Genomic DNA, 20,209 nt, shown 5'->3' with positions numbered 1-20,209 from the left:
GGTTGGGGTGCGGAGGGGGTCATGGTCATTCCCCTTTAAAGATGGTGTTTTCCCGGCCTGCCTGCTAAACCAGGAGCTCCGCAGAGGTAGGACACAGGGCACAGGGCACAGAGTGGGTCCCACTCTGCCCTTGCCTAGCACAGAGCCTCCTCAGACGCCGTCTGAGAGCCTGTCTGTCCTTCACAGCTCCCTGCAGAGCACGGGTCACAAGGGCCAGATTCGAGCAAGTCCCACGTGGGCAGCGGGGCTGGTGCCTGGGAGAGTCCTGCTGGCTACAGCTGCGGCTGGCCCTGGCAGGCACCCAACAAAAGTACATGACATTTTAAATGGGTTAAACAAATCTGCACAGGGCTGGCATCTCCCAGACAGCTGGTCCTTCCCCCAAAAGGGGCCGGGGCCAGCCTGCCCCAGGCCCCGCCAGCTCTTGCCTGTCAGTCCATCTCACAAGGACACAAAGCCGGTCCAGTGGCCGACCTGCTCACCGCCTCGGGGCCCTCACTGCCTGCAAGACAAGGGCTCAGGCCTCCGGTTGGCCGTTCAAGTCCCATTCAGACTCACCACGTCTCCACATTAGGAGGGCATGTTCTCCACCTTAATCCTTCTTGTTCCAGAGTGCCGGGCTTGTTTTGGGGTCTTCATTCTCTAAAAAATAAATTTTATAATCGGTTTGCCAAACTCCTTAAAAAATGCTATGAGAATCTGGATTGGAATTTCCTGGGACCTATACATAGATTCCAGGAGAACTGACAGCTTTATAATACTGACTCTTCCCATTCATGAACATAGTATATGTGTGTGTGTGCGTGTGTGTGTATCTGTGTCAGTCTTTTTAAATGTCTTTTAATAAAGTTTCATAATTTTCTCCATGTTTTCCTCATACTTTGTTATACATTATATTTTTGTTGCTATTATAAATGGCATATTTTAAAATACAGCATACCTATTATGTACAGAAATGCATTTGAGTCTAACATTTTGATTTTAGACCAAGTCACCTTACCAAACTCGCTTATAAATTCTACTAATTTGTCCAGGAGTTCTTTTTATGAATAAAGACAGTGTATGTTTTTTCTTTTCCAATCTCTATACATTATTTCATCTTATTTCTTACTGAGCTAGCTAGTACTCTCAACTTACTCCTTTTTTAAAGGAGTGCTCTTAACGCTTCGCCATTCATATTTACCATTGGAATTTTCATAGTAATCTTTATCAGTTAAGGAAATTCTTGTCTTCTTATTTTGCCAAGTTTTTTTTTAATATTAATGGCTATCCAACTGTATCAAATATTTCCTCAGGACTTATTGAAATGATCATCATATACTTTTTATTTATTTTGTTAATATTGAATTATATTTATAGACTTTGTATTGATTAAATGAATAAGTGGATGAGTAACCAATGTTAAATCACCTTGGTGTAAATCCATTTCTAGAATAAATCCAGCTTGGGAAGGAGGCCCTGTCTTTTTAAACATTTCCGAATGCAGGTTGCCAATGTTTTATGTAGGACCACAACACTTATATTCATGAGGTAGACTGGCCTATAATTTCCTCATTTCCATGTTGTCTCTGGGTTTGACCTCATCCTATGCATTAGGAATTTTCCCCTTTTCTGTTTTCTAGAAAAATCGCATAAGATTGGATCTCTTCCTTGCCAGTTGGGTGGAACATACTTTAAAAACCGTCTGGGTTTAGTGTTTCCATTGTGACAAGAGTTTTTCCTGCTGATTCAGTTTTTGCAGTGGTTGTAGAACGACTGAGGCTATCTATTTACTCTTGAGTCAATGTTGGCAAATCGTACTTTTCTAGGAATCTGTCCATTTTTTTTCTAAATTTCCAAATTTGTTGGCATAAGATTATTCCTAGAATTCTCTATTTTGGAATTTCTGCTCCTTTTCTCCTGGATCAATCTTACTAGTGGCTTGTCCGTTTTAATGCTCTTTCTAAGGAACTAGATTTTGGCTCTGCAGAGCCTATTATAACTTTAAAATTCTGCTCTTGTCTTTACAATCTTCCTCCTTCTAAGGTTTATCTTTGGGTTTATTCTGTGTTTCTTTTTTAAAAAATGTCTTTTTACTGTCTTAGTATTTTAATTTTCAGCTTCTGTCTTCCGTAGTATAAGCACTGAAGACGACTAATTTCAAGTATCCCACAAATTTTAATAGGCAATATTTTCATTATTATCCAGTTATGTCTTTGTCCATAGCCATTACTTTACCTATCCATTAATGATTTCATCTTTGACCTCTGAGTTATTCAGAACTATTTTCCAATTTCCAAATATTCGATGACTTTTATTCTTTGCTGCTGATATCTATGATTGCATTTTTCTAACTGCATTTTCTAATAATTGCAGTGTTCTATGTATTACTAATCCTTTGAAATTTTTGACACTTGCTTTATGACCTAGTCTGTGGTCAAAATGTGTACATGTCCCATGTACGTGAGAAAATGTGTTCCCTATGTGTTCGGTACAGGGCTCAGTCAGCGTCCACTCAGTTACGCACTGTTGTTAAAATCTGCTGGGTCTTAACCAACTTCTTGCCTGTGTTCCCCAACAATCGTTGAAAAAGATATGTTGAACCTTCTACTATCATGATGGATTTACCAATTTCCACCTGTATTTCCAGTCATTTTTGCTTCATTTAAGTTATTAAGTGCATGCAACTTTAGGATTTTTCATCCTCCCGAGGAGCTGAACCTGTTATGGAGTGACTCTCTTTATCCTTAACATGTAAGTCCACTGCGTCTAAAATTAACATTGCCACCCAAGCTTTCTTTGCATAGTGTTTGATGTGCACATCTTTGTACCTTTACTTCCAACTGTATATGTCCTTATGTTTTAGTTTATCTCTTGTAAACAGCAAATGCGTTATTTTTTTCCCTCCAATCTGACAATTCTTGACTTTGAAGGAGCTCTTTTAATCTATCTGTTTTTATTTTGTTTACTGGACAGTTCCAAAAGCTTGCTTTGTGTTTTGTATTTGACTATATTTTTCTTCTATATTATTTGTTTCTCCTTTTCTTTTTGTTGCCTTTAATTTTTTTTTTTTTTTACCTTTGGTTCTTTCCTTTTTTATTCAACAAAGCTTTTGTTGGTTTAATTATATTCTTACTCCATTTTCGCTGGTTTGGATGTTATATACCCTAATACTATTCTTTAAGAGGTTACCTTTGCCTTAAGTTTTATTGTATTCATTGTCTACTCATTTGTCATAGTTCTGTGACATTTTATCACTTATGTAGATGTGTGTAGCCACCACCACGATCAAAATACAAAACTGTTCCATCACTGTGGGAACTCCTCCTTTACAGCTGCAGCCCAGCCCACCCACTCCTCTAACCCCTGACAACCACCACTGGCCTCTTCTCTATTTCTGTTGTTTTGTCACTCTGAGAATGTTATAAATGGAATCACACAGGATGACCTTTTGCGACTTGCATTCTCACTAAGCACGATGCCCTTAAGAATCATCCAAGTTATTGGCATTTTTAAGTTGTTTCCTTTTTATTCTGAGCAGTGTGCCATTGTATGGATGCACCGCAGTTGAACCATTCACCTCCTAAAGGACATCTGGGCTGTTTCCAATTTAATAAAGATGCTATGAACATTTGTGCGTAAGTTTTTATGTAAACGTGAGTTTTATTTCTCTAGGACAAATGCCCACGAATACAACTATCAGGGTCGTAAAGTAACTGTTATGTTCAACTTTTTAAAAAACTATCAAATTGTTTTCCAGAGTGCCTGCAACAATTTACATTCCCATCAGCCATGTATGGGGGCTCCCCTTCTCCACATCCTGTGTCTCCTATTTTAGTCATGTTAGTAGGTGTGTTGTAGTATCTCATTAGTTTTAATTTGCATTGTCATTAACGGCCACTGATGTTAAGAGTCTTTAATGTGCTCGTTTGCTACCCGTATATCTTCTTTGGTGAAGTGTATGATCAAGTCTTTTTGCCCATTTTCTAACTGAATTGTTTTCTGACTGTTGAATTTAGAGAGCTCTTTATATTATATATTCTGGATACAAGTCCTTTGTCCGATATGTGATTTGTGAATATTTTCTACTCATCACTGGCTTCTCTTTTCATCTTCTCAACAGGATCTTTTACAGAGAAGTTTTCAATTTTGATGGAGAAACCCTTGAGTTTTTTTTTACCATGTATAGTTATTAATAGAGGCTTAAATTAGTCAATGTTTAACTTCTCTGCAAGTAATACCAGAAACTCAGAATCCTTAACAATTCTTCCCAATAGATTATCGTTGTCCAGTTTTTGTTCTGTCCTTTCTAAAAATTTAATTGCACACATTAGACATTCTAGTCATTGTAGACTTTTTCTTATATTAATAGGTCCTTGATTTTATTTACATATTTATACATTTCTTGGTTCACTATTCTTGCATTACAGATCTTCCTTCTGAGGTTATAGTCCTCCACCTTGAAGTCCATCCTTTAGAAATCCCTTTAGTGAAAGTCTATTAGTGGTAAACCCTCACAGTTTTCATTGGTATGGTATATCTGTATTTCGCTTTTGTTCTTGAAAGACAGTCTTGCTGGTTGCAGAATTCTAAGTTGACAGTGACTTTCTTTCTTTCAATGCTTTGTGGGTATTCCTGTTTTCTGGTTTCTATTGTTGATGTAAAGTGAGCTGTCTGCGAAACTATCATTCTTTTCCTTTCTTTCTAGCTGTGTATAAGGTCTTCCCTTTCTCTGTGGTGTTCCGCAGTCTCCCCATGATGTGTCTAGGAATGTATTTCTTTCCATTCACACTACATGGCACACACGTGCTTCCTGTGTCCACGGGATCACAGATGGCATCAGAAACGACCTTTTCATGCACTGCCTTTCCTCCATCCAATTGATTCTCTTCTTCTGGGCCTCCAGGTAGACGTGTGTTGAATTTCTGGTTCTACTCCCTACATCTCTCAATTTCTGTCTACTTCTATTTTCTTACCTCTCTGTGCAATGTTGTGCGAAATTTCCTTAGAAATCTTCCAGTTTGCTATTTCTCACTTTACCTATGTCTAATATGTCGCTTAATCTATCCATCAAGTTCTTCATTTCTGCAAGCCATATTTGATCTTTCTCAGATCTACCTGACCACTTGATAATCCAGGCCTGTGATTTCATCTTATTTCTAAGAATATTTCATAGAAATTATACTATGTGATTAATTCCAATAGCTGAAGTCCTTTGCTATCGTTGGTTCTTTCTCCTGATTTTTGCTCAGTGGCACGCCCCATTACGGACCGTGATTTCTGAAATGATTCTTCTTGTTCTGTGCCTTTCCCAGAGGCCTGACCAGATCTTTTCCCCAGAAAGGACCCCCTGCTGGGGTCCAGAGCCACTGGCAGACCTGACGCTGCCTTCCGTCTTAGGACAAACCTGCTTTTCGTGGGCTTCCCACTCTAGCATGTTTGGGAAAGGGGGAAGGAGTTAGGGGCAAGATCTTGGCTACCTTGCCTATTTCCTGAAACCCATCAAAATGTTTAAAATCATGTATTTCCACATTAAACTGTTTTATAGTGGCAGAGCCCTTCAAATTGAATCCACCATCCACCATCCACCAGGAGCAGATCTGCCCAGCTTTCCTCGTTTCCTGAGACCCTCAAGGGCGGGGGAACTGGCTTTGCTCATTTTGAGTCAGAGGGACAAGGCAACGTGAGAGACACCTCACTCACCTGGTAAGGCAGCAAGACATAGGGAAATGGCATAAACTTAGAATCCAAAAACCTGGTTTCAGGCCTACCTCTAGCACTCTCCGTGACCCTGGACGTGACTCCTGCCACTCCACCACCCTGGGCTCTTAGTCCTACTGTCTGTAAAATGGGGGACTTGGTGAGGTGACCTGAGCTCTCTAGCTCTTATGGAAATCATCCCAGCCACTGCCCTAGCCTGTCTTTTCTGAAACATAACATAGAAGGCCCTGCAATCAAGCTCCATCATGGAATGCCATAGGAAGCGTCTCCTGCGTGGTCACTGATGCCTTCTGTATGCCCCAGGTCAGGGCCCTCTCTTGTCTGCCCCACTGGGCCTTTCTGAGGCCCATGATGCTGCCGGCTCCCTGAACCTTCCCCAGCTTCTGTCACTGCAGCTGACATGTCACTTTCCCTCCTCCCCCTCAGACAGCTCCTTCTCTCTCCTTTGCTGACCTGTCCTGTGCTCCTAGATAGGAGATCCTCAGGGCCTTGTCCCAGGCCCCCTTTCCTTCTCAGGCCACACGGTCCCTAGAAGGGTTCTGCCACTGCCAGAGCTTCAACAAGCCCCCTGTGCTAGGACAGACCCAATTATCAGTGGGACAGATGTTCACCTGAGCTTTCCCATCAGGGGGCCCGCAGGTACCTCACACCAGGACATTAACACTGATTCTGCCACCTTCTTATTGACTTCTGCTCTCCACCATCCTCCTGATCACCCATGTTCAAAATTTGGGCTGCCTGGGGGACAGAGTGCAAGAATGCAGGCTCTGAGGTGAGGTGAGAGGTACTGGTCTGAACCCACCTGGAATGCCATCGGGGCAGTTGAACGACTTCAGGTCTTCTTAGCTGTCTCCATCTCACGGGCTCACCAAGAACTTCCCTTCTTCAAAGCTCTGTTCCTGATGGGCTCTTGTTGAAATCAAGACCACAGTCCCCTTTCTAATGGATCTCAGGCCACCTCCTACCTCCTATTCAAGAGAAGGAGCTTCCAGTCCCAGGTCTGAGGAGGGAGAACCCCAGTTCATCCATACATGTCCCATCCATGCCTCTGCCCTCTCTGTGTGCTGCCTGCCACTCCATGTGCCTCCCAGACTGATGGGGCCCCACTGACAGCCACCCACGGTCCTGGTCATGCTCCTGCCTGGCCTCTCAGCATCTGACCATCACAAGGCAATGACCTAAAGGGCAGAGGGTATGCATACACTCTGGAGGCAGACAGACCAGCACTCGCCAACTCTGCCCCCAAACTCCGAGTCCCTGCTCCTCAGCCACAGGCAGAAGTGGAGTCGGTTTTCCCCCTCTTGGTCCTTGACATTCTCTCTGCCTGGAATACTTTCGGCTCCTCCTTCCCCATCCCTGACTGCTCTGCTGGCTTCACTGGTTCCTGCCAAGTCGCCTTTAAGGCCTCTGCTGCAATGTCCCATCTTCAAGGAGGCCTCCCCAACTCTCTAGACCATGCAGGTCCCAGCTCTGCCAACTCCCCAGTTCGGCAGGTTGCAGGACTCCTACCCCAGCATCCACTCCACTTCCCTTTTAATAACAAACTCCCCTTTTGGAGCTAAAACTACAAAGATATTTCCCAGCTTCTATTGCAACTAAATGTGAGCATTTGACTGACTCCCAGCCAATTGGCTGAGATGCCAGCAGAGATGTCTTTCAAGGGAATGGTGTGCCCTTCCTCAGTTCCTCTCTCCATCCTGCTACCTGGAACACAAGTGTGATGGTGGGAGTCCTGCATCCATCTTGGACCACGAGAACCATGACAGAGATGGGGGCTGAAAAACACTCTGTCTCTGAGGGCTGTGGAGCAACCTTGCCAGCTCCGGATTATCGACCTCCAGATTTCCTTTATGTAAGAGCCACAATGTCTTCTCTAAAACACACTATTCCTGGTTTTCTATCAAATCAAACCTAGTTTTAAGTGACACAGAATAACTTTTGTCAAATATGCATTGACTTACTTACGAGGTATACATTTTCTGCAGTGCACTATGAGCTCTGGGAGGAGAGGCCGCTTGTCTGCCTTGGTTGCTTCTGTATCCTCAGCACTTAGTAAGGGCCCAGGACAAAGGATAGTCCTGACAGGTATCATGGGGCTGACCGGGGTCAGCGCTTGGGGTCAAGGCTCCATGTACCACTAGGATCAGGGCTAAGTCTGTGACCAGAATGTGTAACTGGAGTGAGAACAAGATGTGGAACCAGGATCAGGGGTGAGGGTCAGAACTTAGTACTCAACTGCAGTCAGGACACAGTGTGGGAAGAGGATCAGGGTGCAGTGTGTGACCAGGGTCAGAGCTCAGTACACAACTGCAGTGAGGACACAGAGTGGGAAGAGGATCAGGGTGCAGTGTGTGACCAGGGTCAGAGCTCAGTACACAACTGCAGTCAGGACACAGTGTGGGAAGAGGATCAGGGTGCAGTGTGTGACCAGGGTCAGAGCTCAGTACACAACTGCAGTCAGGACACAGTGTGGGAAGAGGATCAGGGTGCACTGTGTGACCAGGGTCAGAGCTCAGTACACAACTGCAGTGAGGACACAGAGTGGGAAGAGGATCAGGGTGCACTGTGTGACCAGGGTCAGAGCTCAGTACACAACTGCAGTGAGGACACAGGGTGGGAAGAGGATCAGGGTGCAGTGTGAGACCAGGGTCAGAGCTCAGTACACAACTGCAGTGAGGACACAGAGTGGGAAGAGGATCAGGGTGCAGTGTGTGACCAGGGTCAGAGCTCAGTACACAACTGCAGTGAGGACACAGAGTGGGAAGAGGATCAGGGTGCAGTGTGTGACCAGGGTCAGAGCTCAGTACACAACTGCAGTCAGGACACAGTGTGGGAAGAGGATCAGGGTGCAGTGTGTGACCAGGGTTAGAGCTCAGTAGACAACTGCAGTCAGGACACAGTGTGGGAAGAGGATCAGGGTGCACTGTGTAACCAGGGTTAGAGCTCAGTAGGCAACTGCAGTCAGGACACAGTATGGGAAGAGGACCAGGGCTCAGTGCATGACCAGGATCGGGGCTCATTCTGGGACTAGAGTAGGGATTGCGTCCTAGGTAAGACTGCAACACAAGAAAGAAAATGTTCATTGCCATAGGGAAGGCAAATGCCAACCATGATGAGTATTTTTAGTGGACAAGAACCAACAATGAAGATTTACAAAGCCTTCTTGGAGGTGGTGGCACTGAGATGAACCCGGCTTTTGAGGGTGGAAGATTGGCTTTCCTGGGGAGGGAACCATCTAAGTAGAGGCCCCCCATGCAAAACTAATGGCGTCATTTGCACTCACAGAGGGAGAAGGGCCTGGAAGGCGGCCAGGCCATGCTGCACAAGATGGCTGCATGTGTGGCTGCCGAGTTTGGGTCTATCACAGACAACAATTACTGGTACACTGCTGGCCTTCAGTAAAACTCAACGAGGAAAAGGCCCCTCTCGTGTGTCCTAGGCACACTGCGGTCTGGGCTCTCACTGTGCTGGGTCTTCCCCCCTCTCAAGCCAGGCGTTGGTATCTTGCCTCTGGGAAAAGCTTTATCCACAGGTTAGGCGGGGGCAGGCAGGGGAAAAGGAGGGAGGCCGAGGACAAGCCACGGCCCCCGGTGGCTGGGCTGCTCCCACCTTCCTCTCCTGCTGGCACCTGATGGCCGCCCAACCTGTGTGGCCGCAGACTGTGCCCACCAAGCGGGGACAGGAGATGGTGCTGCCCCCGCCGAGGGATCTCACAGAGTCAGAGGAGGTAATGGCTGAAGGCTCTGAAAACAGGGAAGTCGCAGAACTCCCTGCAGGAGGCTGAAGGCAAAGGCACAGCCCGCCAGAGTAAAGAAGCAGGTTCCAGCTCATTTACTTGTCATCGTCACCGCAGCATTACTGCCTTTTTGGTTATTTTATGCTCATGTAAGAAAAATACTTTTTGTAAAGAAAAAAATCTAAGGTACAAAATGGCATCCCACCCCCATACAGTACCAAGTAATATATATGCATGTGTATATATTTATAAATTTATAATAATATAGATATAAAACTGGAGAAAAATGACTGCAGGTCCGTGGACTGGCTCCCTTGGGTCAGAATCAAGCAGAACTGCAGGAGCCCAGCTCCCCCGAGTCCATACGCCATGAAAGGAGAGACGCTTCAGGAGTCTCGGACCTTCTTGGCGCCCGGCCAAGCCACCATCTCCAGAGCCCCAGTGCCCAGGTGCACCACCCCACCTCCCAGTGCCCCTCGCCTGCCTGCAGGCTGCTGAGCTGAGAAGTCCACGGCCTCGCGCCCCAGCTGGTGGGAGCCTGGGGATGGTGGTGCAGAGGCCGGGCTCCTCCCTTCTCCCACCACTTTCTCCAGTGGCTTTATCCCTGAGTAGACCTCCTCCGCCTGGGCTCTGGCAGGCTGGCTCTCTGAGGCCGTCCCTGCAAGTCTGCACACCCCACAGACAAAGCCAGGGCTGGGAGGGACCGTAGAGGCAGATGTCAATATCTTCTTAACCCTCTGGCCTTCTGGATTCGAGTTGTCCTGGCTCCCTGGAGACCTAGTTACTGCCACCTCTCCCTGGCCTGGCCATCTGTGCAGGGGAGGGACTGGGGGCCTGCCCCTGCCCTCCTGTCCGCCAGCACCCCATGGACCAGCCCTACATCTCCTCCTCTACCTTCAGGATCATCCCTGAAAAGACCTCAAGCCCTGGGTGGGCGCCCTGTGGGCTGTCCTGGGAGCCTCTGGTGGGCCCATGGGCCACTCCGCCAGGGATGGAAGGCGAGGCTCCCTGGGTGAGGTGTGTCTCCACCAGCCTCTCAAGGGTCCGGTTGAGGGCCTCGACGCCATCGGCCAGCCGCTGGCTCTGCTCTGCCAGCCGCTGCAGCAGCAGGTTCTGCTGGGCCATCAGTGTGCTCTGCTGCTGGGACCAGGAGGAGAGCAGGGCACCCTGCCGCCGGTGGGAGTCCAGCAGCCGCTGCTCGAATGCAGACGCTTCAGAGGCCACTGCTGGGGTCTTCCCAGATGGCAGGGGAGGTGTAGACACTGGCGCCGAGGAGGGCGGGGAGGGCCGGAAGGCCCCCACGAACGCAGCTGCGGGTGGGGCGGTGGCTGGAGAAGCCGGTGGGGAGGGTGAGGAGGTGGGCACGTGGAAGACTCCTTGGAAGTCCAGGGGGTCGGGTTCAGGTGGGCTGGGCCCATCCACGGTCCGCAGGGGCAGCCACAGGCAGCTGGGGGCCTCATCCTCCTCGTCGGCTAACAGAGGGAGACAGGGAGACATCAGCCTCAGCTGGCCAGGAATGGGCACAGTGGAGGGGTGGGGTGGGGTGGGGTGGGGAGGGTGCCTGTTGGAGGCCTTTGCACGCTGGGGGCAGCCTGAGTCTCACAACAGCCCCTGTGGTGGGGCAGCATCCAGAATCTAATGAGAGAAGAGGAATCTAAGACTTGGAGAGGCACGTGGATTCATTCCTGCACGTACCAGGCCACCATCGAGTCACTGAGCCTCCTCCCACCCGCCAGCTGTCACTGACATATCTGCCGTCCTGCCCGTCCATGTGGATACATCCCCCCTCACTACTCACCCTCCGCCCAGCGTCTGCGCATCACTCGTCTAGCCACCCGCTTCCTTCCATCCACGTGTGCACCCTTCCATCTATCCATCCTCTCCCATCCGCCCGTCTGCGCATCCACCCGTCTACCCAAGTCGATGTCCCCAGGAGGATGAGCGGGCCGAGCATCCCTAGGGCAGCGGAACGAGCCCTGTGCATGGGATCATGCAGCCCTGGGCTCCCAAACCAGCTTGCTTCGGCTCCATAGCTGCGTGGCTCTAGGAAAAACCCTTCTCTCCTGTGGGCCTCAAGTTCCTCGTCTGAAAATACAAAGCTTTAAGATCTGTAAGTTTGGGATCTCTGATCCTTCCAGTTCTCCAGGTGTGAAGGGCAGGTCAGCAAATGTCCCTCCCCAGCCTGTTGTGTGGCAGGTCTGCATGTGGGCACAGGACGTCGTGTGGCGGTGGCCTTGTCCCACCTGAGTCCCGCCCACCTACAGCCTGGGCAGCTCCTGCCTTGTCACAGAAATGGGGTGACAGCAGCCTTTTCCCCAGAGTGAGGCCACACGCTCACTCGGAATGGGCTGGGCACATCCATGCCACGGGCCGGGGGGACGCGCCCAGTCGCCTCTGCCGCTGCCGCCGCCCTCTCCTCCTCCGCCTTCTCCTCACAGGCATATCTTCCTCCTATTGTCCCAGGCATTTGCTGCTCCTTCTGACCAGCGGTCCCAGGGCGCTCAGGGCAGAGGTGGTCTCGCTGGCTTGCTGCTTTCCTCTGAGGATGAGCCCGCCATGGGGCGGGGCCCCGAGCTTCCAGCCACGGCGCGCCTCGCTTGTTAGCTGCAGCCTCCACCCTCTGCTCCCGGGAGGCCCCTGGGGCCTGGCTGCCCTCAGCAGCAGGGAGGTGGCAGGCCATGGGCTGGGGCAGGAGGGCCCTGAGCTGGCGCCAGGACACCCAGCCCTGCCCCTGCCTGCCCTGCAGTCAACCTTAGCACAGCCTCTCCTGGGCCTCCTCTCCGCGACCGAGGAGGTGATTTTTGGTCGCCCTGAACTGAGTCCCGTGGACATTGGCAGAGAAAAGGGACAGTTGGCAGCAGGCCCAGCCTCTGTTCTCACGCCCCCAGCCCCTTCACCATGCCCTCTCACCACGCCAGGGTGGGGGCCGCCTGGTGGCACTGCTTTCTCCCACCCCGATCTCCACCTGGCCAGGCCCCCGCCATGGGGCTCAGATCACAGCCCCCCTTCTCTCTTGCACCCTCTAGCCAACCAAGGAGCCTATCCAAGCACAACTTTGCTTTCCCAAAGCCCCCAGGGCGGTGGGAACACAGCGGCCAACTCTCCCTCATCACAGCCCCCACTCACCATCCACGCTCCCCACGGCATCCAGAACTGGGCTGCTCCGCTGGGCACACGCTGCACTGTCCCTACCAGGACAGCTCCTGCTTGCCCTCCGAGAGCCTGTGCTCTTCCAGGAAGCCCTCCAAGCCCAGCTGGCCTGTGGCCTGAGTTCCCATGGTGACCCCTGCCACCCTTGCCTGCCTGGGCTGGATGTCCACCCTGTCTGGCCCCAAGACACATGTTCTTTGAGGGACAGGCTCTATGTGGTCACCTCTGCACATCAGGGCAGAGCAAAGGGTCACAGGCAGTACCTGAGACAGCAAGGAACAGTGTCTGTCGGGCCCTCCCCTGGCTGGACCAGGGTCCCAAGCCAGCCTGGGCCCAGCCAGGCCCCTCGGAGGGCCGAGGGTCAGCACAAAGGCCCAGTGGGCAGGCCTCGAGGCTGCTGCAAGGCCCACTTACAGCTACTTCATTAAGGCCTCACGCCCTTTATGAGAGTGTCTGCCCTCACTCCCTCCGAGCCCCCAGCCTGTCCCAGGATGGATGCCGAGCCATCGGGGCAGGTGGCGCAGGAAGGCCTGAGGTGCCCTTCCTCCAGCTGTGCTCTCGAGGAAGGTGGAAGAGACCGGCAAGCCCAGCTGCCCCTCTGAGGGGAGGGAGGGCCACAGAGCTCCCCGCAGGTGCAGCTCAGCCCATGTGGCTGCAGGGCACTGCCATCTCCTGAGGGATCCACCTATGGGGGACCCGCCAGGGCCAGGCCCCATGGGTGCACCATATCCACTGCCCGCCAGCCTCGCTGGTCCAGCTGGGGAAGGCCCTGGCGACCCGCTTCAGAGGCCTGGCACAGAACTCCATAGCGAAGGCAGTGGGGGTCCGACAGGAGAGGAGATGGTGCCTATCACCCAGGCCTCGCAGACCACCACTGCAGCCCGCTCCCCAGCCCTTCCCGTCCCCCAAGGCTTGAGACAGTGCCTGGTTCAGAGGATACCCTGTGGGCGTTCCCCTCCTGAGCACGGAGCAGGGCCTGGGCCCCCAGACGCGCAGATGGACGGAGGACAGGCCAGCAGGGCGCTCTCGCCCTCACACTGACTTACTTGGTGCCGGCTGGCTCTGGCCAGGCGCTCGCTGGCCGCCTCCGCATGCGAGGACGCAGCCTCAATGACAGCTTCAATACTGTCTGCAAATCAAGACACAGAAGGCAATTTCAGAGTAGGGACCCAGCCATCCTTGCTCTGAGGGCACCCCCGGCCCCAGGAAGCCTGAGCCTAATAGAGCAGTGGAGAGAGGATGGCATGGGCTTTGCTTCTGCTCATCTGGGGGCCCTGAGGTCCCTCCCACGTGGGCTTCCTGGGAGGCCCGGGCAAGGAGACCCAGCCTCCAGAGGAGCAGAGGCTGCAGGGACAGGTGTTGGGTTGCCAGGTGTCACCTGAGGGAGCCGGCGTCGGCTGTGGCCCACCAGTGACATCAGCAGAGGCCTGGAGGTGCTCCTGGGGGAAGGGGACTTCTCAGCACCTCACTGGGCGGGGCGGGACGAGCGTACTCAGGAAGGGGTGGAAGCTGCAGTGGGGAGGCCAGAGCCAGAGTCAGACTACTGTCACCACAGCTCTGCCCTCGGGCGGCCCCTCTGGCGTGGCCTCCCAACGGGGTAGAGCTCCTGTCTTAGCACGTCTGGCAGAGTTGCCGTGAGGATGCAGAGACCAGGCCTGTGAACAAAGAGCTCCAGGCGTCCACGCACACTGGCCCCTGGCATGTGGATACTGACCAGCCGATCCAGACCACGGCGAGGCACTATCAGGGGACCAGTGACTTTGGGCAAAGAAGTCATACCAGCAAGGCACATGTGATCACCAGACAAGGCCCAGGGGCAGGTCCTGGGCACCGGAGAGCAGCCCCAGGAAACCAAAAGATTCCCCACAACCATGCCAGCGGCAGAAAGGCAACACAAACTGAACCTGCCCAGCTCCGCGAGGAGTGCGAGGCTGGCCAAGGGGGCACACAGGCAGCAGGCAGCCGAGACCTGGGCATTTGGTGCAGCAGGAGCCGGACCTGAATCTGGGGGAGGGACCTGGTGAGTCTCCACACCTGGCGTCCTCTTCTCCCCAGGGGAAGGCTGTGCAGCACCCGAACGCAAGGAGCACCTGCCTGCAGCCCGGTCCCCAGAGACCCTGCTACTCCCGCTGGCTGGCGGGGTCAGATGCAGACATGAGGTAAGCTCGTTAATTCTCAAGGAAGAGACCTCCCCAGAAGGCATGCCTCCTAAATCAGCCTTTCGGGTAAGAACCTGGGAGGCAGAAACACTCAAATTCAAATCGTGCATCTGTAGTGCACACCTGGGCATGACCCCGAGCTGACCTGAGCTTCAGGGAGCTCAAGGCCTGGGACAAAGAAGGCTGTCACAACCACAAGCACTGCTGCTGGTCACAGAGTCCTCTCCAGCTCTGCAGGATTTGCTCTGAAGGAGCAGGGTCCTCAGGAAGAGAGGGCTGACCCCACCCTCCCTGTAGGGAACCCCACTCTGATCAGGGAAAGGTGGCCCCATCTCTGTGAGCCCCAGCGAAGCCACAGGCCCTGCCTTTGAGAAGTCCCCCACCCAGGCCTCACAGGGACCCTTTAATCCACGGTTCACCAGCTTAGGCCCTAGTAGGGCCACAGGCACTCGCAGACACACCCTACCACCCCATCTGGGAGCTCCTGGCCCCTCCACAGGGAATCCAGTGGCAGGAGAGGGGGGCAGTGGGCCATGGCCCCAGCTGCTCCGGAGCCCAGCACCCCTTCTTCTCTGGAGCCTGTGGCGGGCTGCAGCCAGCCCCCAGGGAACACAGCGCTCTGTGTGCATCACATCGAGGGCCACTCCCCTGAGCCAGTGGAGGACTGGAGGAGAAGGAAGGATGGGCCGGAGACGGGATTTTCCCTCCAGGACCAGCCTTGCCAGGGAGGAGGTGCCCACCCGGGCCTGGCCCTGCCATGGGCACTGCCCTGCTCATGTGCACAGAAGCCACCTTGCACCTGCAGACCCCAGTGGCAGCAACCTGGCCCTGCTCCTGTCACAGAGAAGGGGGACGCAGTGCAGAAGGCATGCCACCGTGGTCTGGCACAGTGGTCTGAGCTGACACAGGAGGGCCTGGAAGGGTCACACTCCCCAGCTGGGTCCCTTCTCTACCCCGTGACCACACATAGCCTAAGCAAAGGCCTGGACCCTGCTGCCCTTGGACTTGGATAAAGCCTGATCCTGCTCTACACGGAGTCCTGACCCTAGGGACACTCTGAGCCCTGACTCCAACCGTATCCACACCGCCTGGAGGTACATACAACTCCTGCAGTCAAGGTCCCTCAGAACAGACTACAGCCCCTGGTGCCCCAGGGGCTTCATGCACAAGCCACAGGCCAAGTGCTGTCCTGGGGGTGTTTCTAGCCAGCATGGCACTCCCCAAATTCAGATGCAGTCCTACCCTGGGGGCATCATACAACCAGACACCTGGCTCTGTGCCAGCAGCCTCTCTCTTATCCCCGGGGGCTGCCAGGTAGCATGTAGTGTCCTGCCGCACAGCAGTGCTCAAGACGGGTGGGAGAGGTGACTCCTGGGCTATGCGGGGAGAAGACCAAGCTGCATTCTGACTGCTCGTTGCCTGGTCTTGAAGACCCAGGTCTGCGGGGTCAGCCCTGCAGAGCCACAAGCCCCTGAGCACCCTCCAACCCCCAACACAGGGGGCTGCTTGGTGGGAACCGCCTCCGAGGGCTCCTGGCTCCAGGAGTCAATGGGACGCTCAAACGCTGGGCCAGGCCTCAGGGGCCAGAGAGAATCCCCTTGGCACTGTCCTCTCCCAAGACACACAAAAGGCAGGAGATATGCCTCAAGGCAAAGTGTGCCCACTTAGTGGTCTCAGGGCACAAGGACCCCCATGGGAGACCCCCATGCACTCTGTCAAGTCGCTGTCCCCAACCCTCCCACTGTGATATGCCCCTGCAGGCCTGGCCCTGCCCAAGCCACAAGCCAGCACTGACCCAAAGCAGGGAGCTCAGCCATCTCTGGGGCACCAGGGCCTCCAGCGGTGATGTCCCCTACCCCATCATCAGGCTTTGCAGCCACCTCCCTGCTCCTGGCCTCAGCTCCTACAAGGGAAGTCTGCCCCCATCCCAATCATTCTCTCACTTAGCCATTCAACAAAATGCAGCTACTGCCAGGAGTGAGCCAGGCCACTCCCATGATGAGCTGATGGGCACCAACGGACCAGGCAGTTCGGCTCCCTGATGGAGGTGAGCCCAGGGCCGTGGCCTACCAGGGCCCTGAGAAGGTGGGGCTGGGCCTTAGCCCAGGGCAGAGAACCACAGGGGTGAGCGCATCTGAGTTCCTGCCAGCCCTCCAGGCTGGGGTCTTGCAGAAAGGGCCTGAGCACACCGGCCACACCAGCACCACCCACTGCCAGCCCCACTTAGCCCCCAATGGCGTGTTCACCCTTGCCCTAAAGCACCCAAAACCAGATCTGCTGCTGCCCACAGAACCGTGAGCTGTGGGACCTGCCCAGTAGAAGAGAGCGTGTGGCCCCTCAGACGTGACAGACAGGACCCGAAGGTCCCCCTCAAGCCTCACCCCATGAAAAGGCCATCGCCCAGGCCACGGGCTCGGCAGTGGGGGCTCCTAGATCCACACGGCTCCCACCCAGCCCAAGCTCGCTCTGTGCCGCGTGTCCTGGTGGCAAGCACCACTGCAGGGCAGGATGCCATGGGGCTTCAAGTCCTATCGTGGCCGCCCCTCGGGGGTGTTTGACGCTTGTCCCCATGAGGCTGGATCTTGCTGTTCACACCGTGGCTCTCACAAGGAAGGTGATCCCATTCCTGGGACTTCGTTCTCAAAGTCCTTCCGGCAGCTCCCCAGGAAGGGTAAAGTCCAGTGGGGTCAGCTTCGACGAGGAGGAGGAGGAGCTCCTGACCGCAGCGTGAGGAGGAGAGGAGAGGCGGCAGCAGGCGGCGCAGGGTCAGAGCCAGCATCGCCCTGGGAGCCAGAGGCAGCTGTGGGCTGCAGAAGGGGCCCCACCAAGTGCAGAAACTTCTAGCAAAAGTGGTTTGGGCTCAGATGGGAGGACAGCATGCCTGGGAGGCTGAGAGCTGCCGGAGAGCGCTAGGTGTGGGGCCCCAGGGTGAGCTTCGGATGAAGGGCCCGCAGGAGGGTGTGGGCACCCACCCCCGCACACCCAGGAGCAAGGCAGGCAGAAGGGCCAAGCTGGGCCCAGGGTCCTCCCTGGCTCTGCCAAAATTCTACAACATTGATCAACTAACGGGCAGGTCACCTCCTGCTCCCTAGGGCCTGTGGCAAGGGCCAGCCCGCTGCAGTTGGGTCTTGGCTGAGGCTCCTCTCACCTGTTGGGTGGCCTTGTCTCCACATGGTCGCTGTACCCCAGGGCTCCAGAGAAGGAGGGAGAGGAGAGGGAAGCCCCCTTCCTCCCAGATGCCCTCCTGTCTTCAAACCCCGCGGCCAGCCAGGCCCTGCTGCCTGCATGGGGCAGTGGGGTCTTCTCTGCTGGGACCTGCTGGTTCTAAAACCCCAGTAGCCTAACTACAGCTGTGCTCTGCCATGACAAGGGAGGGCTAGGCGTGGATGAGGCCAGCCTGTGGCCCAGGCCAGAGAGGGCCTCCCGCCACACTCCTCCTAGAGCTGCCACGCCGCTTGTCTCTGCACCTCGCCCACCTGTGGGTCCCGGTGACCACCTTGCTACTTCCCCACCGCGGTCCTCATGTCTCTACAGTGAAGTGCAAATAGGGCCCAGCATCCCACCCGGGCACCTGGGGTGGCGACAGAGGCAGCCCAGAGCCTCACATGGGCACGGCTCGAGCAGGCACCTACGGTGGAGCCCCTCAGCTGCAAGCCTGGCAACCTGACGGGGCCTGAGCTCGGGCCAGGGTGAACCTGGCTGCCAGCCCAGCTCTTCTTCTCCTGGTCCCGAGCCTTGGTTTCCCATCTAGAAGAAAAGAGGGGCCAGGAGGGTGAGAGGCTATCTCCATGGGCCCTGGGTCTCCCTGGGAGGGTCCCTCTCGGGGCTCTGCGCATGGCCTGCCAGCTGGCCCTACTAGCCTGGCCGGGGTGGGCCTGGAGGGAGGGTTGTGGGGAGGCCACTTACTTGGCAAGGGCTCCATGACCTGAGCCTCGCCTTGAGGAGGCTGAGCAGAGAAGGTCTCTGCCACCATGCGCTCCACGGGCGTGAGGATGAGGCTGGGGGCTGGGCCGCCCTCAGCCAGCTTCTTTCGCACAGCACCACGAAGGTCTCGCCACTTATGCTTGAGGTCACCCAGGTCTCGGCGGCAGTAGCCCAGCGCGTTCACGGCCTGCAGGATCCTGCTCCACACGCGGTGCTTCCGGGCAGGCGTGCCCCGCAGTGCCCCGAACAGCAGCGGGTAGTGGCGTGTCACCCTCTGCACCAGCACCTCCGTCTCCTGGGGGCTGAAGTTGGGCTTGCGTGTCTTGGTGCGGGAGTGGGGGCCTGGCCGCAGGGGTGTGGAGCCCGGCCCAGCGCACGGCAGTAGGGCCGCCACAGCTGGCTCGGGGCTGGAGCTCCGCCGGCAGGCGGCCTTGCTGCTGCTGGACCCTGGAAAGGCACCAGAGGCTGAGCAGTGGGCGGAGGCTGTGGGAAGGAGGTGCCAGCAGGCTGGCAGCCCTGGGTCACTGCAGGCCCCTGTGTCGTGTGCGGTGGGTGGCCCCGCATCAGTGCCTGGCACAGATGGCCTGCACCCAGTGTCAGGGCCTGGTGTCACGGCCATTCTGAGCCTCCCGCCTGCCCCTCCACCCGGTGCTGTCTCCCCTCCCCGTGAGCTGTGTGGCAGGTCACCTTGGTTTGCCCCTGTCCCCAAAACCACTCTCTCCCTGAACTGCTGGCGTGGACAGACCCATCTGATCGGTCTGTCACTGGGACGGGGCGGGCATCTGGAGTGGGCAGGGCAAGCCGTTCCACACATTTGGCACATCCCCGCCCGCAGCAGCTAGCCAGAGGTGGAGACGGCTGCAGCCATCCTGGGAGGCCGACAGCCGGTGGGCGGGCGGGAGGGTGAGGAGACAGGCCAGTCCTAGGAGCGGAAGTGGTGAGGGGGCGACAGAGCAGCCTAGGGAGTGATGTCCAGGCCCAGGGAGCAGGTGGGAGCCCAGACTCTGTGGGGCCGAGGGGTGAGGTGGCCTGATGGGGCAGGGGACGTGGCAGCCTCTGGCCCGGCCTCCCAGCTTGTGCCCCAGTCACGTCTCCTGGGGAGCAGCACAGCACCCAGGACAAGGACGTTGGCTGCCCGAGGACCTCGGGACACAGCTGTCAGCACGAGAAGTAGGGAGAAGGTTCTCGCCACAGGCCCCAGATGAGACCACAGCTCTGCCAGAACGGAGGGTCCTGGCAGGCAGCTGACTGCTTTAACCAAGCTCCTCTGGACACTGGGAACCGACCGCTCTAGGCCTTGCTCTTCCCAGCTGATGCAACAAGAGGCCCAGCCAGAGCACCAGGAGCTCCTGACCCGCCGGCTCAGACACCTGGCACGCCTGGGCCAGGGCCCTTGTGAGGCAGGACAGTGAGGTGAGCGAGCCCCTCAGAAACCACCTGCACACCCCCAAGCCCCAGCACGGGTGCAGACGAGTGCAGGTCAGGGTGTGACCACACTGGGCAGAGGGCACCAGCATCCCTGGCTCTCCCTGGACTCTGA

General features: G+C 54.9%; 1 protein-coding gene across 2 annotated transcripts in view; it reads right to left on the bottom strand.

Annotated features, from left to right (window-relative positions):
* The window catches only part of TSNARE1 (t-SNARE domain containing 1), a 115,919-nt gene that overhangs the window by 25,610 nt on the left and 70,100 nt on the right, over positions 1 to 20,209 (bottom strand). The window contains exons 11-12 of one of the 2 annotated variants that reach the window (XM_069465938.1): positions 18,652 to 19,116; positions 9,714 to 10,908 (exon numbers count right to left, since the gene is read on the bottom strand). In XM_069465938.1, coding sequence (XP_069322039.1) covers positions 10,313 to 10,908; positions 18,652 to 19,116 — 1,061 coding nt within the window. In that variant the 3' untranslated portion in view covers positions 9,714 to 10,312. Of the gene's footprint in view, positions 1 to 9,713; positions 10,909 to 13,632; positions 13,716 to 18,651; positions 19,117 to 20,209 lie in introns of those variants that run through there. The other variant, XM_069465939.1, reaches the window with a different exon arrangement.

This window comes from Eulemur rufifrons, chromosome 3 (assembly GCF_041146395.1).
Source record: "Eulemur rufifrons isolate Redbay chromosome 3, OSU_ERuf_1, whole genome shotgun sequence".
Lineage (NCBI taxonomy): Eukaryota > Metazoa > Chordata > Mammalia > Primates > Lemuridae > Eulemur > Eulemur rufifrons.
The sequence above is the reverse complement of the archived record's forward strand: the minus strand, read 5'-3'. Positions and strand labels throughout refer to the sequence as shown.